Below are 14803 nucleotides of genomic sequence, written 5' to 3'. Positions count from 1 at the left end.
AAACCGATAATTAGAGATAGTACATAGCGTAGTGGTTAATTGTCTTTTTCGGGACTATTTTCCTCTATTGTCTTTTTCGGGACTATTTTCCGGCAATCTGCCGTATATGTTTCTTCCTTGTCTTTTCAAGCTGTGAAAAGTGGATGGATTTTGTCGTTCCAGTACTGCTTTGCTTCACATACTGGAGGACTCTTTAGAAATAATGCAAAAAAACTTACGTTTGAGATGGTTTTGTCTGTCGCTATTTCTTGCCTTGTCATTGTCACTTCATGCCTTCTAGAAAAAAATTGGTTGGAATTGCAATGATTGTGGTGGTTGGAATGGCTCAAATTTTGGCTGGAGCAGATTTGAGTTTTTGCAACGCTCCTTCATATAACCGGGGGGTCGTGTGTTTTGACCGCATTTTTTGTGGTTGTTTTGTTTGTTCTTCCATGCTTTTCAATTGCTCTCAAACAATGTTGTAGCATTTTTTTGACTTGGTCTTTTTTTGTGAGATTTTTCGGTTGTCTGATTTTTTGTCCGACCCTTTTGACTTATTCCTCTGACCCTCAAAACTAGCCTCCCTATGCCACACGGCTTGCTACTAACAAACCTAACTGCTCTCCGGACGCTAAATTCTTTCACTCATTATAGCTGCGAAGCTTCAAGCTGAGCGGAGCTATATTGTGGTGCTCCAGGTTTTGACAATGCAATCGATTTGGATTCTATTGATCTGGTGTCTTTTTTAAGTTGTTTCCACACATTTCTGATGACATAGCTTTCAAAATTGGATAAACAAGTAACACTCGGCTGGCATTAAGCTACAATAAGAGCCGTGGCTTTAGTATTCTTTGAGGTGCTTAATTTACTGAAGTTGCTGGAACGTCTAAATTCAAGTTGGAAATGTGAAGAGGTCACTTTTGAAGTTTTTGACAAAATTGTGCTGTTTTTCTTACTTTTTGTCTGTTTTCTTGAGATCTTTTTAATCAGATCTTCAATTAACACTTGTTTAAGCTCCTAGTTGTCTTGAGCAAGCTATGAATGCTCTTCATAACTGCATTATGAGGAATATCTCCAGTGGCCAAGAAATACCTTTCAAATCTTGTCCGTGGTTTATTATTATGCTTATTAAAATAGATAATACCCGGGCTTCAGGGTAAAGGGTTCAAGAGTTTTTGCTTATTCTGATTAAATTAATTTGTCTAAACTTTTGAGGCTCATTGTCTTTTGGCTGGCTTTGTTCAATTGATCTGCTGGTGAGATACAGTAGTTTATGTTGTCCATACAATTCTTTAGATTTTATTTCAGGAATTCTCCTGCTTTTTTTTCTTTCGTCCCCTGACGTTCTTTTTTCCCTGACGTTCTTTTTTCGTTTTAGATTTGTTCACGCAGCCTAGCTGAAAAAGTCACATTTTCTGAATGGCTTCTTCCTCTCACTAGCGGCATTTGCGCGCCGGACGTCATTTCCCTCTCTTTAACCAAAGTTCGGTTATTCCGTGATAAGATTGTGATCTTACGTGACTTACTCACTCAATAAAATGACTTTTGCACTTTGAAACTTAAGTTTAATTTCAATTATTTTTAGCTCAAAAGAACTCATATGTGTAATAAAGGTCACTAATGGAAAGGCTTGTGCAAAGAGAATTTTAGCAAGTTTTATTAATTTATCGCATTTTTACATAGCTTCTTGAGCAGCGTCGAAAACTATGTAACTTACATCTGTCTGTTTCTATCTCCTATACGGCTCGCAAGTCTATTTCTTTCGCAACCATTCCTGCAATCTGCCGGCTGTTTGAATTACCCAAGAAACGGGATAGAACGATCATCATAGGTTATCGTTATCAAAGTTCATTAGGACGATTGCTAGCTGACATTTGTATTACGCTTAATGGCTTTCAGTTCAGAAGAACTAAGTATAGTTTAAGAATCTAACTGAAACTGCGCACCAATTGAGAACATTTTGATAATTGGAAAAATTATGTCGATCTCTCTCTTCTTTAGTTGCTCTCAAACGATGTTTGGTGCAATCATATTAGTCCTGGTGGTCTTTTTTTATGCGATTTTTCGCTTGACCGATTTTTCGTCTGACGTATTTGACTTTTCGTCCTTAAAAACGGGATAAACAGGTAGCGCGCAGCGGGCATTAAGTTACATTAGAGGCCCTTAGCCGCGTGTAGTAATCCGTCAAGTGATTAGTGTGGTGGAGCTACCGGGAAGGCCGTAGTTTAAGGTTAAAAGGTCATTTTTTAAGAGTTTTTGAGCCCAAAGGGTTGCAATTTTTCGTGTTTTTTCGTCATTTTTCGAATTTTTGGTTAGATCAGTCCAAAATTGTGGCTGGTTAAAGTTGATAAAGGTGTTTTCCAAACTTGAGTGCTTTTTGTGACCTTTTTAAGAGCTATATGTTTTGGTAATCCATACAAAAACACGCAGATTTATAGTAATTTTCACAATTTTTTCAAGCTTTTCCAAAATTTTTCAGACCTAGTTGGCAAGGAATCTCCTCTAGGGTTTGATAATAGGTTTGCACGTTTTAATTATACTTATTGTAATTGTAAATTTTTTGGTAAATGTGCATTTATTAATTGCTCTCAAAGGAAGTTAATTATATTAGTCCTGGTGGTCTTTATGAGATTTTTCGCTTGACCGATTTTTCGTCCTACCCATTTGATTTCTCGTTCTTAAAAAGGGGATAAACAGGTAGCGCCCAGCGGGCATTAAGTTTCATTAGAGGCCCTTAGCCGCGTTTAGTAGTCCTTCAAGTGCTTAGTGTGATGAAGCTACCGGGAAGGGCGTAGTTTCAGGTTAAAAGGTCTAGGAGTTTTTGAGCCCAAAATGTTGCAATTTTTCGTGTTTTTTGTCATTTTTTAAAACTTTTGTTGGACCAGTCTGAAATTGAAGCTGATTGTTGCGTATAAAGGTCTTTTGCAAGACATAAGTACTTTATATGACCATTTTAAGAGCTATATATTTTGGTTATCCGAACAAAAACACTCGAATATGTACTTTTTTGTTTTTTTAGCCCTAATTGTAAAGCAACCTCCTCTAGGTTTTGATTATAGATTACTGCATAGTTTTTAGTTGTAATGAATTGGTTTTCAAAGCTTTAACATCACAAATTTTAGCAATTTTTAAAACTATCTGCAATTTTTTCAAGTTTTTTGATATTTTTGAATTTTGTTTTATTTTTTTCCGGCACCAGGGACCTCCTCCTCACTCAGCCTAGCTGAAAAAGTCAAGTTTTCTGAATGGCTTCTTCCTTTCACTAACGGCATTTGCGCGCGGGACGTCATTTCCCTCTCTTTAACCAAAGTTAGGTAATTTCCGTGATAACATCATACGTGACGTACCCCACTCAATAAAATGACTTGGTAAAATGGCTTTTGCGCTTTGAAACAAGTTTAATTTCAATGATTTTTAGCTCAAAGGAACTCAAATGTGTAAAGGTCACTAATGGAAAGGCTTCTGTGAGCAAGCTTTATTAATTTATTTTAGTAAGCTTTATTTATTTATCGCATTTTTACATAGCTTCTTGAGCAGCGTCGAAAACGTTTTAACTTGCATCTATCTATTTCTATCTCTTGAACGGTTCGAAAGTCTATTTCTTTTGCAGCGATTCCGGCAATGTCCGGCTGTTTGAATTACCCAAGGAACGGGATAAGACGATAAGTTCCGATCCTTGATTCATAATAGGCTATCAAAGTTCATTAGAACTATTTCTAGCTGACATGTTTTAAGCTTAATGGCTCTCAATTCAGAAGAACTGAGTATAGTTTTAGAATCTAACTGAAACTGCGCACCAAATGAGAACATTTTGACAATTGGAAAATTTTGTCGATTACTCTTTCTTTTTTTCATTTGCTCTCATACGAGGTTTGGAGCAATTATATTTGTCCTGGTGGTCTTTTTTATGCGATTTTTCGCTTGACGGATTTTTTGTCTGACGCATTTGACTTCTCGTCCTTAAACACGGGATAAACAGGTAGCGACTAGCGGGCATTAAGTTTCATTAGAGGCCCTTAGCTGCGTTAAGTAGTCCATGAAGTGCTTAGTGTGATGAAGATACCGGAAAGGGCGTAGTTTAAGGTTAAAAGGTCATTTTTAGTAGTTTTTGAGCCCAAATTGTTGCAATTTTTCGTGTTTTTTTCTGATTTTACGAATTTTTAGTTCGACCAGTCTAAAATTGAGGCCGATTATTGTGTATAAAGGTCTTTTGCAAGACATAAGTTTTTTATATGACCATATTAAGAACTATATATTTTGGTAATCCGAACAAAAACACTCAAATTTATACTCATTTTCACGCTTTTTTCAAGCTTTATGAAAATTGTTTTCATTTTTTGAGTTTTTGCACCCCTTATTGTCAAGAAACCTCCTCAAGGGTTTGATTATGGATTACTGCAAAAGTTGTTTTTTTAAATATTTTTGATTTTTGTTTTTTTTTCTGGCACCAGGGACCTGGTGCGAGTTTTGTTAATAAGCTGCTGAATTTTTTCTTAAGTTAATTGAATGGTCATCAAGATTTTAATGACTTGAGTTTTACCAATTTTATAGATTTTAAATTTTTCTAATTTTCGAAAAATGATCATCATGCTCCAAGTTTGTTGATCTTTGAGCCAGTAAAACTATTTAAGGCTTGAAATAGGGATACTGTACTGGTTATTCTCTTGAGACCTTGATATGGGTCTGAAGATATTAATATCAGGAATTTCAACAAAATTTTGTAAAGTTTTGCAATTCTTTTAAAATTTTTTGAAGATTTTTTTCCTTTTCTGAATTTAACAATCATTACTGGCCAGCAAAAATTTTTAGGTCTTGTTGATGGTTTACATGACAGAACTTCAGAGACAAACATGGTTTTGAACATTTTCTGCACTGCGAACTTTTTTGTTGATGCCGCAATTCAACTACTGTTATGTGGCGTGATATCATCCATTACCGTCACCTCACGTACCTTCATTGGAGCTAAAGCTAGCCTCACTAAACCGTGTTTTTTGAAAGTTACTGCACAGTTTCTAGAAATAATGGAATGTTTTTCAAGATTTTAGTATCACAAATTTAAGCAATTTTTTTAAAAAGAATGTTTGCAAATTTTTTTCAAGTTTTTAAGTTAAAAAATTTTCCTCCGGCACATGGGGCCTTGAAACCTCCTCCGAGGTTTTATAATAAGCTGACGTTCTTTATTCCCTGACTTTCTTTTTTCGTTTTAGATTTGTTCACACAGCCTAGCTGAAAAAATAGCTCCAGTCTCAAGAGCCAAGGAACCTCCTCCAGGATTTGATAATAGGTTACTGCACAGTTTCTAGAAGTAATGGAATTTTTTCAAGATTTTAATATCACGAATTTAAGCAATTTTTTAAAAGTGTTCGCAATTTTAAGTTTTTGATTTTTGAATTTTTCCGGGGACATGGGAGCCAGAAACCTCCTCAGAGGTTTGATAATAAGCTGTTGCATTGTTTTCAGAGTTAATGGAATGGTTATCAATATTTTAATGACTTGACTTTTTACCAATTTTTGATAAAATTCAAAAATTTTTGAAAAAATATCAAGTTCCAAGTTTATTGACCGTTATGAGCCAGTGGTACTATTTAAGGCTTGAAAAAGGGATACTGTACTGGATATTCTCTTGAAACAATGAAAGGGTTCTGAAGATATTAATGTCACATTAATCATGTTAATATTAATTTTTGTTAAAATTTGCAATTGTTTTTGTAATTTTCGAATATTTTTGTCCTTTTCTTAGTTTAACGATCATTACTGGCCAACGAAACTTTTTGTGTCTTTCAGATGGATTACATGACAGAACTCCAGAGAGAAAAATGGTTTTGAACTTTTTTCACTGCGAAATGTGGATACTTTTCTTTTGAATTTTGCGTTCTCAGTTTTCTATGTGATTTAATTTTTAACAAGGCTAGAAAACTAGTTGAAGAGTCGAATCTCATCACGGAAAATATTCCCAGATCTCTCTCTCTCTCTCTCTCTATCTATCTATCTATCTATCTATCTATCTGTTGTTTGGGGTTTCTTTCTTTCTCTTTCTAGTTCACGTTTTTTCTCGCTCTCTCTCTCTCTCTCTCTCTCTCTCTCTCTCTCTCGCTCTCTCTCTCTCTCTCTCTCTCTCTCTCTCTCTCTCTCTCTCTCTTTCCGTAACTCTTTTGTTGATGCCGCGCTTCAGCTGTTGTTATGTGACGTGATGTCATCTATTACCCTCACCTCACAACCCTTCAATTAAGCTAAAGCTAGCCTCACTAAACTGTGGCTAGCTGCTGACGAAGCCAACCGCTCGCCGGTCGTTTGAGAGAAATTAGCCCGACGTTAGTCGGTTATGTTTCAATCTCAATGTGCATCAACGGCGGCTATTTATTGGCATTTTGCCGGCTATGTTTAGTTTTATCATGACAAGCAGTTTCAGTTTTCTGACAGTACCGGAGCACGGCAATTGATATTTTGAGCTTTGAAAGCTTTGATTTTTTTCGTAAATAAGTGTTTTGTAAATTTGCGGTGTTCTTATTTGTTGCTCTGTGCTTTCTAGCTATTATTAAATGCCGTGTTTGGTTTCTAAAGATAAATTTATTATTAGCTTGAAATTTGATGTCGGCCATGTCTAAGGTGTGATTATCCATCTAGGTCTAATGTCGGAAAGCACAGATGTGCGAGTCTCCTTGTTCAGTTTCGTTTCTTTTAGGCTGAGAATAATTATGAGATGGTAGTGTCAGTGTGCAGAAAATATCACAAGAATATCATCGGAAGAGAGGGTGCGACCATCAATCAAATCAGGAAAGATACCAACACGAAGATTGAGATGCCACCCCCACAAGATTCTACCTCTGACGGCATCAAAATTATCGGCAGGCGAGAAAACGTTGAGAAGGCAAAGAAAAAGATTTTGGAAATCGAGAGCCAACAGGTAAAGGGTTTTGATTTTGTCGATCAAATGAGTAATTGGTCACTTTTATCTGTACCTTCATTTTTTCGCAAAATTTCAAAAATTTTTGTGCTTGAGTGTTCACTCAATTTTATTTTACATCTCTTTGTTCCCTTTCATGGCATGCTCAAAAAATAGCTAATCGTAATTACATAATCTTTTTATGAGCTTCATTGAATACCCTTTTTATTTGAGTTTTGTTGATGTCTTCAGATATTTTTTTTTGTCGTATTAGCTGTTTCTAAAAGCAACATTGTTACGGATTTTACGCGTCTTTTCGCATCTAATATCTCAAATCAAAATGATTTTACGGTAATTGGAGAGATTCAAGTGCGAGATTTTAGACGAATGCTTTCCGAAGCTTGCAGCGATAGGTGAGCAAAGGATTTTTTTTCAAATCTCAAACATATAAATTCGAATAAGCACAAGGTTAAAGTAATATTATAAATCAAACATACTATATCTTTCCTTTGAATAAACTAAATATAGTATTTAAAAGAAAACTAAGGTTCAATTTCTAGTTTTCGTGAATTGTTTTATAAAAACTTTTAAAGCCTTCAATTTTTTTTGTCCATTGGAACCCGTTCGTGTCTTTTTTGCATCTCTTCTTTTTAATAGCCGCACAGCGATAGCTGGGGCTATTATTGGCCTTCTCTTGGTTTTTATAGCTGCGAAGCTGTAAGCTGAGCGTAGCAATATTGCCGTCCTCTTGGTTTTTTTCGTTTCGTCGTCTGACGCTCTTTTTTCGTTTTACATTTGTTCACACAGCAAAGCTGAAAAAGTCAAATTTTCTGAATGACTTCATCCTCTCACTAACGGCATCTGCGCGCGTTGACGTTTTTTCTCACTCGTTTTAGCAAAAATTTTTAGGTTATTTGCGTGATTAGATTTTGATCATATGTGACTTACCTCACTCAATAAAATGACTTTTGCACTTTAAAACTTAAGTTTATTTTGAATTAGTTTAGGGTCAAAGGAACTCATATAAGCAGTAATGGTCCCTAATAAAAGGCTTCTGCCGAATGAATTTCAACAAGCTTAATTAATTTATCGCTGAATGTTTTGTAATTAGTTTTTTGAGCGGCGTCGATTTTTCAATTTAGATCTGTATCTGTTTCTATCTCTATTATATGACACGCAGGTCTATTCTTTCGCAGCTATTCCGGCAATCTGCCGGCTATGTTTTACAATTCAAAGAATTTGAATTGTATTGGAGCGCTGTCTTTTTTTAAGATCTGTTCACACATTTTCATGATTTTTGAAGTCAAACTGGAGTAGTAATTTTGGTCACGCCGAAACAAGAAATGGAGCGAAAAGGCGAGTGGTTTTGCGGCGTGATTGTTTTTCGCTCAAATTTTAAAGTAGAGTCAGAAAACGGTGTTTGAAGAAAAATTCGGTTTCTCTGTAGTGGTTTTTTCACATGCGGCAATGTCACCTTGATGCTTACTGTTTTTTCGGTTTTTTGGATTGGTGTTTTTTCTAGATAGATTTTCCAATCCATTCACAGCTCCTTCTAGGCCTAGTTTTTTGTTTGAATTAAATTTTCATTTCTCAAGAGTGGTTTATTTGTTCACATGCGGCATTTTGACCTTGATCTTCTGTTTTTTCTTATTTTTTGTATCTGATTTTTTTAAAATGGTTTTCTCATTCACTCATAGACCATTCTAGGTCTAGCTTTTCTGTTTAGTCAATAAAAATTCTTTGAATTTTACTTGTGGACTTGTCCTGCTATGTTTTTTATTTCGTCGTCGCGATTTTTGTTCCGACCATATGAGGTCACAACCACTTCAAATCTGCTGTTTGTTCATTCGTTCATACAATTTGAACTAAATGTCTTGCGTGACGTCCTTTTTCGCTCTTAGTGGAGCAAGTTCTTTGTTCATTCGCGTGATTAAATTTTTGGTGACATTTGACTTACCTCACTCTCAAAAATGACTTCCTCACTTTGAAATTGACTTTTATTTACTTTAATTAAAAGAGATAAGGTCAAATGGGTATGTGTCACTCTGAAAGAAGGTTATTTGAGAGCAGCTAATAGAGGCAGCAAAAATAAGCAAAATATAAAATATCACCCTTCAATGAAAAGACGAATTTGTTTGGTCTGTCTTTTTTACTGTTTTTAGATCTACGAAGCTATTGCGGCTATTTTCTGTCAATCTGCCAGCTATATTAATTTTTTTTTGATTTTTTCTTTCTTAGAAGTCCTGGAAGTTTATTCCATTTACGAACGAAGTTTCTTATAATTGAATTTTGACTCCATTTTGATTTACATTTTGTTGAGAGAACAATCATATGTACGATTGTTTACTTTAATTTCAACGTCTCCGATTATTCTGAATTTCTTTTGGTTTCATATGTTTGTCTGTTGGACAATGCGAAAATTCCATTTAATGAAATTTTTGCTATTTGAAGTTCTGCGAGAAGTATTTTATTTTCAAGAAGTAGTTTATGAGCACTGTCGTATTTGGGTCGAAAAAAGCAAACTTTTATGCCCCATCTATTTTGTTTGTTTATTCTGTCAATTGAGTAGGATGGCAAACTTTGAAAAACTTTTGCACTGAATTCTAAATGCGACAAAAGTGATCTAAAGAGATCTATTCGAGCCTTTAAAGGTATTTGATTGTGTAACAAATATTTTGATCTGATTGCTAATGCCATTTTACTGATCACATTTTTAAGTTGTTTTTGGAATATCAACTCTGCAAAGAATAAAACCTAAGTATCTGCATTCATCTGTTGGTTCAATGAATTATTTTGGAATTCAATGCAACTGACAGCTGGTGACTTCATTTTTGAAAACCATTATTTCTGTTTTCGCTTCATTTAGAGTTAACTTGTTTCATATTTTGTTAAGTTTCCATCAATATTTTCTTAGCCTTCGCTTCTAAACATTGTTATTATTCGCGACATAAAACTGCTGTGTCATCTGCAAATTGTAAAACATTCGAATTTTTCCGTATTTCCTCACCGAATTCGTTTCCAAAAAGTATGAATACCAGTGGTACAATTACAGTACCTTGTGGAACACCGTGATTTATAATTGTCCAGTCGGAATCAACACACTGTTTCCTGTTGATTAGAAACAAATTCAGTAAGAGTTTTGCGTTTTCTCCAAAACCATATATTTGAATTTTTTGAATGAAAATGTGCAAGGATATTGAGTTAAAAGCAGGCTTTCGCTAAATCCAAAAAGATTAGTCAGTTTTTATCTTTTTTTCAACGTAATGATTTATTTTCTCTGTCAGGGCAATTATTGTTTTAAGACCCAACTTCTGTTTTTGGAAACCAAACTGATTTTTGTTAATTATTTTATTCACATCTAATTGTTTCGACATTTGCTCCCGGAGAAGTCTTTCAAAAGTTATTGCTGATGTCGGAATAAACGAAATTGGACGTTAGTTTTCAGGGTTATGTCTCGCCTTTCGTATAGATAAAGGCTTCTTTCAAAATATCAGGGAATGTATTTGTGTTTATACAGTCGTTAATAGCAAACTGTAAATGGGTTCCAATGGATAACTTACAATCTTTCAATGCCCAGGATGGTATATACCCTGGTACGGGCTATTTTGTGTCGGTAATTAGTCAATAACTTTGTATAGATCCTTTCTGGTGACTGGCCTGAAATTGAATTTTTTTCCCTAAAATTAAAAGAAGGTATCTTAGCAATTATTTCGCCGTTGTAAAGACGAGCAAAATGGTTATTCAAGCAGTTAGCAATGCTTTTTTGGTCTGATATTACGTTATGGCCTTCTTTCAGCTTTGCATTTTTTGTCTGAGTTAATTTTGTTGTTGATAAACTTCCATTGTTTTTTTGACGTTGGTAGATTCTTGAAAAATTGCTTTATATAATCGTCAGATGCTTTCCCTCATTTTCTATTTACATTGTTCCTCAGTACTTTGTAACTGTTAAAGAGCTCTTGATTAGGATCTTTTTTTCTCTATTCATTGAACACACGATGCTTTTTCCTTAATGAGACTACGCAGTTCTTTTGATAGCCATTTTTTGTGCTCCTTTTTTGGTTTCACTTTATTTTTTTCAAAGGTGCGAGACTATTTAATAAATTTCATTTAATTCATGAAAAATTCCATTTGCTCCAATGTTTTTGTACAATAGTGACCAGTCTTGCAAAGCAATATCACGGTTAAACTTGCTTCTTGTTAATCTTCTTTTATCTTGCATTAAGTATTCCGTCTTTTGCTGTCTGCATTCTAATTTCAATGATGATTGGTATACAATAGTGAAATGATCAGTTTCAAGTGTTGAATCTATTATATCTGTTTCGAAAATTTGAGTTTTAGAAATACTGCAACTTCAAAAAACAATGGAAATTTATCAACAACAAAATTAACTCGTACAGAAAAAATTGCAAAGCTGAAAGGAGGCCATAACGTAATCAGACGGAAAATTTTCAAATCCTCCATTTGAATGTTTTCCTCCATTTGTCCATGTTGCTTTTTCGGTGTTCACGTACTGAAGCCCGTTGTCTGAATTGAAGTTGTTTAGTAATTGTTTCCCATTTTCTTTTAGTATATTTATGTTGTAATCTCTAAAAAGGATTAGATTGTCAGTGCTAGAATAAACATTTGAGACTTCTGATGTCATTTCATCAAGGAAGGATTTTGAAACTTTGCGTTTGGACAATACGCCACATTTATGAGCAGTTTTTTTCAGAGGCTCTGTTACTTCTATCCATAATGATTCAACGAAAACTCCGGTTGATGGTGTTCAAGTCACTTCTTTTTTGATTGAAGTCGGCTTGGGTATCCATATGCCTACACCTCCCACTCTTTCCAATTCAGGTAATGATGATCTCGGCTGGTGAATAATTTGATGACTACTGCATAGGAAAGAATCTGGAATAGTATAGTTCTCTTTTATCCATGTTTCGGTAACAGCTATGAAAGACAACTGGTCGAGAGTTGTCGAAAAATTTGATAACTTTTCGTATTCATCATTCAGGCTTCTTCAATTCATGTACCAGAACTTGAAATCATCTTCTGTTCTGTTCTTTTTGTTGTAGTACTGATCTATTGTTTTGAATTTTTCTTTCAGCTGTGCTAGGATTTTTTTCAATATCTCCACTTTTATGCAGAATAATTACTGTGACGGATAATAAAAGCGTATTATTTAAGAAAGTGAACCCTAGTGAAAACAAATTGTTTAAGTATCACAAAATTTTGGTTTTTTAATGTCATTTGAGTGACTTTTGAAAAAGCCAACTTCCCCCCTTATTAAAATCACAGACAAAATTTATGTTTTCTTCAAAAGAAACCTTTAACGTTTCCGTAAAAGAATTAAGTCACCCAAGTGTATCAGAGTTCATGGGGACTATTGAAATTATTCCATCCTATTTTGAATGCCGAAAAATTTGCGTTTTGCTGTTTAGGACGCATTTGTCTCAACGATATGTCGTTTGATGAACAGTTCTAGCCAATATTTTTCATATGTTTTCCGCAAAGTTGGAACTATTTTTTGAATTCCATACATGTTTGGTTGCACACCATCTTGTCTGATATCGTTTATCTCAAGACTACAATTGGGGACCTATACATTGGACCACTAGAATTCGCCTCTAATTTGATCAGCAATGCTGTTGATTTCTTGGTTATGGACATCAATTTCTTTGTTTTTCGAGTCCCGTCCGTATAGTCCATTTTTAACTTGAGGAATTTGGCATATAGGAACCTTATGGTGCTTGAATTTAGTTAGGCAGTTACTGACTAATTCACGCAGTTGCTCAGCTGCCTTTTTTCCATCAGTACCTTGGTCAATAGCATGATGTCCGAAATGAAAAACAAGGCTATAAACAGCCGAATAAGAGTCCATAATGTCATTAACATCGCTTATATTTGCCGAAGGGTATGAGTGTATTGCAGTTTCACTACTTACATCACCCTGGTTAACAAATGTATAAGTGCTGTCTGATATGACAAGATGTTTACTAAATCGTGGTAAAAACTTCGGAAAAAACTGTCCGTTGTTGGCATGAACTTGTTTGGTTTCTTTGTCTTTGTTGCCATCCATAATCTTTGTCAACATTTTCTCATTTTATCCTCTTAAAAAAGATTCTAACATTGATTTGTCATATAGGGATTTGCTGTTGTCTAGAGCTGTTTGAAGTTCTCTATTTGCTTGCTTGTTTTTTTTGGTCTTTTTTAGTTCTGTTATTTCATCCTGCTGAAAGTTACTACTATCGAGTGATAATCTTTTGTTCTCTTATTTTTAAAATTTCTTGAATGAGTTTATCTTTGTTCCATTTCGCTAGAACAACCGCTTCCATTTTGTCGCTGGATACACTGGGCTAGTTTATTAAACACTAGTGACTCATTCGGGAAAAAACGGTAAGAAAAACAACTCAAAACTTTGACCAAAAAAATCAAAGTGAAGCAATTGTTAGTTTGAAAAATTTTGGATTCATCCCACCAGATGAAAAATACTAAAGTAAGTTCCAGATATGTGTGCCGAATAGTTGACTCCAACAGAGATATAAGTTGTGATGAGTGAATATCTTCGGATTACTTCAGTCGCCTGGGCTTGTTTTTTTTTCGCTGATTTTTTAATCCGACATCACTGTCGAAGTACTTTTATGTTAGTCACGCCTAAAATTAATGCACTCACTCAATTGTTGATTAATAGCCGCTCTCATCTTCTCAGCCGGCAATTATAGTTGCCTTTTTTTATAGCTGCGAAGCTGTAAGCTGTGTGGAGGTTTATTGCGGTGCTCTTGGTTTTTTTTTACAAATCAAAGAATTTGAATTGGATTGAGACGCTAAGTTAAAATGAAGTGATGATTTTGGTCATGGCAAAACAAGAAGTGAACAAAAAACCAAGTAATTTCATGGCCTAAAATTTTCACACCAATTTCAAACTAGCTTGAGAAAACGTATAAACACAAATTCGCTTTTGCTATTGGTTTTTTGTTCGCGTGACGCTGTTTGACCTTTACGGTACGTCGGGCCAATGATTTTTGGGTTCGTTTTCTATTTTCATTTCCTAGATAAAACATGTAACCATTTTTGCTTTTTTTAAAAAAAAAAACTATTGTCTTAATGATTCTTTTGGATTCGTTATCGATTATCAAGATAAAACATGAACATAGTTTTTTAAAATATTACCTCTAAAGCAACATTTATAGCTACCAATGTTATAGACTAAAACGTTCTTGCTTACAAAAGTTGAGATTATGAAGAACAGTTAACCTTGAATCCGAAGTCATCGTTTTGACTTAAGCATTGGTAAAAAAAACTATTTTATTTCTCAAAGAGTTATAGAAAAAGACCGATGAAGCTCACTTACAATCGGCAATTATGAATCGTCAAAAGAGTTCAACTTTAGAGGGTTTGTGTTTAGGTACAACACGTTTCTTGAAAACTAATTTATTTCCAACTAAGTATTTCGTAATTGAAGTTGACTTAGGTTTTTTTGGTTCCTCTGAAAACTCAAATCTTTTTACCTGTTGTTTCTGATTCAAACTTTTTTAAGCTTTTTTTCGTAGCAGCTTCATAAGAACAATGTTTGTACTAAGACAAACGTTTCTGAAATATCATTTTTTGATTTATATTGATTTGATGTGTTATGCTTTCAAATGCTAATATGGGAACATTCTGTTCCACACACAGAACAAGCGTGCCTTCTTGTTATTATTATTATTATCCGAAATTGTGCTCCGCTCAAAACAATGAACTTAACTGCGGGATTTGAGTGATCGGAAATCAGTGCAATTGCTGAAGCAAAACTCTTGCACCTTTTACACGTCTCGATTGAAACATGCAGGCGAAATTCGATATAGTTATCTTATCGCATACAAAGAAATTAACCGAGAAATTAAACGTTTTAAAACCAGAATTCTGAACCTGTTGTTGCTCCGGGTTTTCTAAGTTTTTTCTTGCTCCGTCCCCTTG

General features: G+C 34.6%; 1 protein-coding gene across 1 annotated transcript in view; it reads left to right on the top strand.

Moving 5' to 3' along the window:
* LOC142339970 (vigilin-like) overlaps positions 1 to 14803 on the top strand; it is a 121257-nt gene that overhangs the window by 44161 nt on the left and 62293 nt on the right. Inside the window, exon 9 of the mRNA XM_075390349.1 lies at positions 6662 to 6883. Coding sequence (XP_075246464.1) covers positions 6662 to 6883 — 222 coding nt within the window. The remainder of the gene's footprint in view (positions 1 to 6661; positions 6884 to 14803) is intronic.

This window comes from Convolutriloba macropyga, chromosome 1 (assembly GCF_964194025.1).
Source record: "Convolutriloba macropyga chromosome 1, txConMacr16.3, whole genome shotgun sequence".
Classification (NCBI taxonomy): domain Eukaryota; kingdom Metazoa; phylum Xenacoelomorpha; order Acoela; family Convolutidae; genus Convolutriloba; species Convolutriloba macropyga.
The sequence above is the reverse complement of the archived record's forward strand: the minus strand, read 5'-3'. Positions and strand labels throughout refer to the sequence as shown.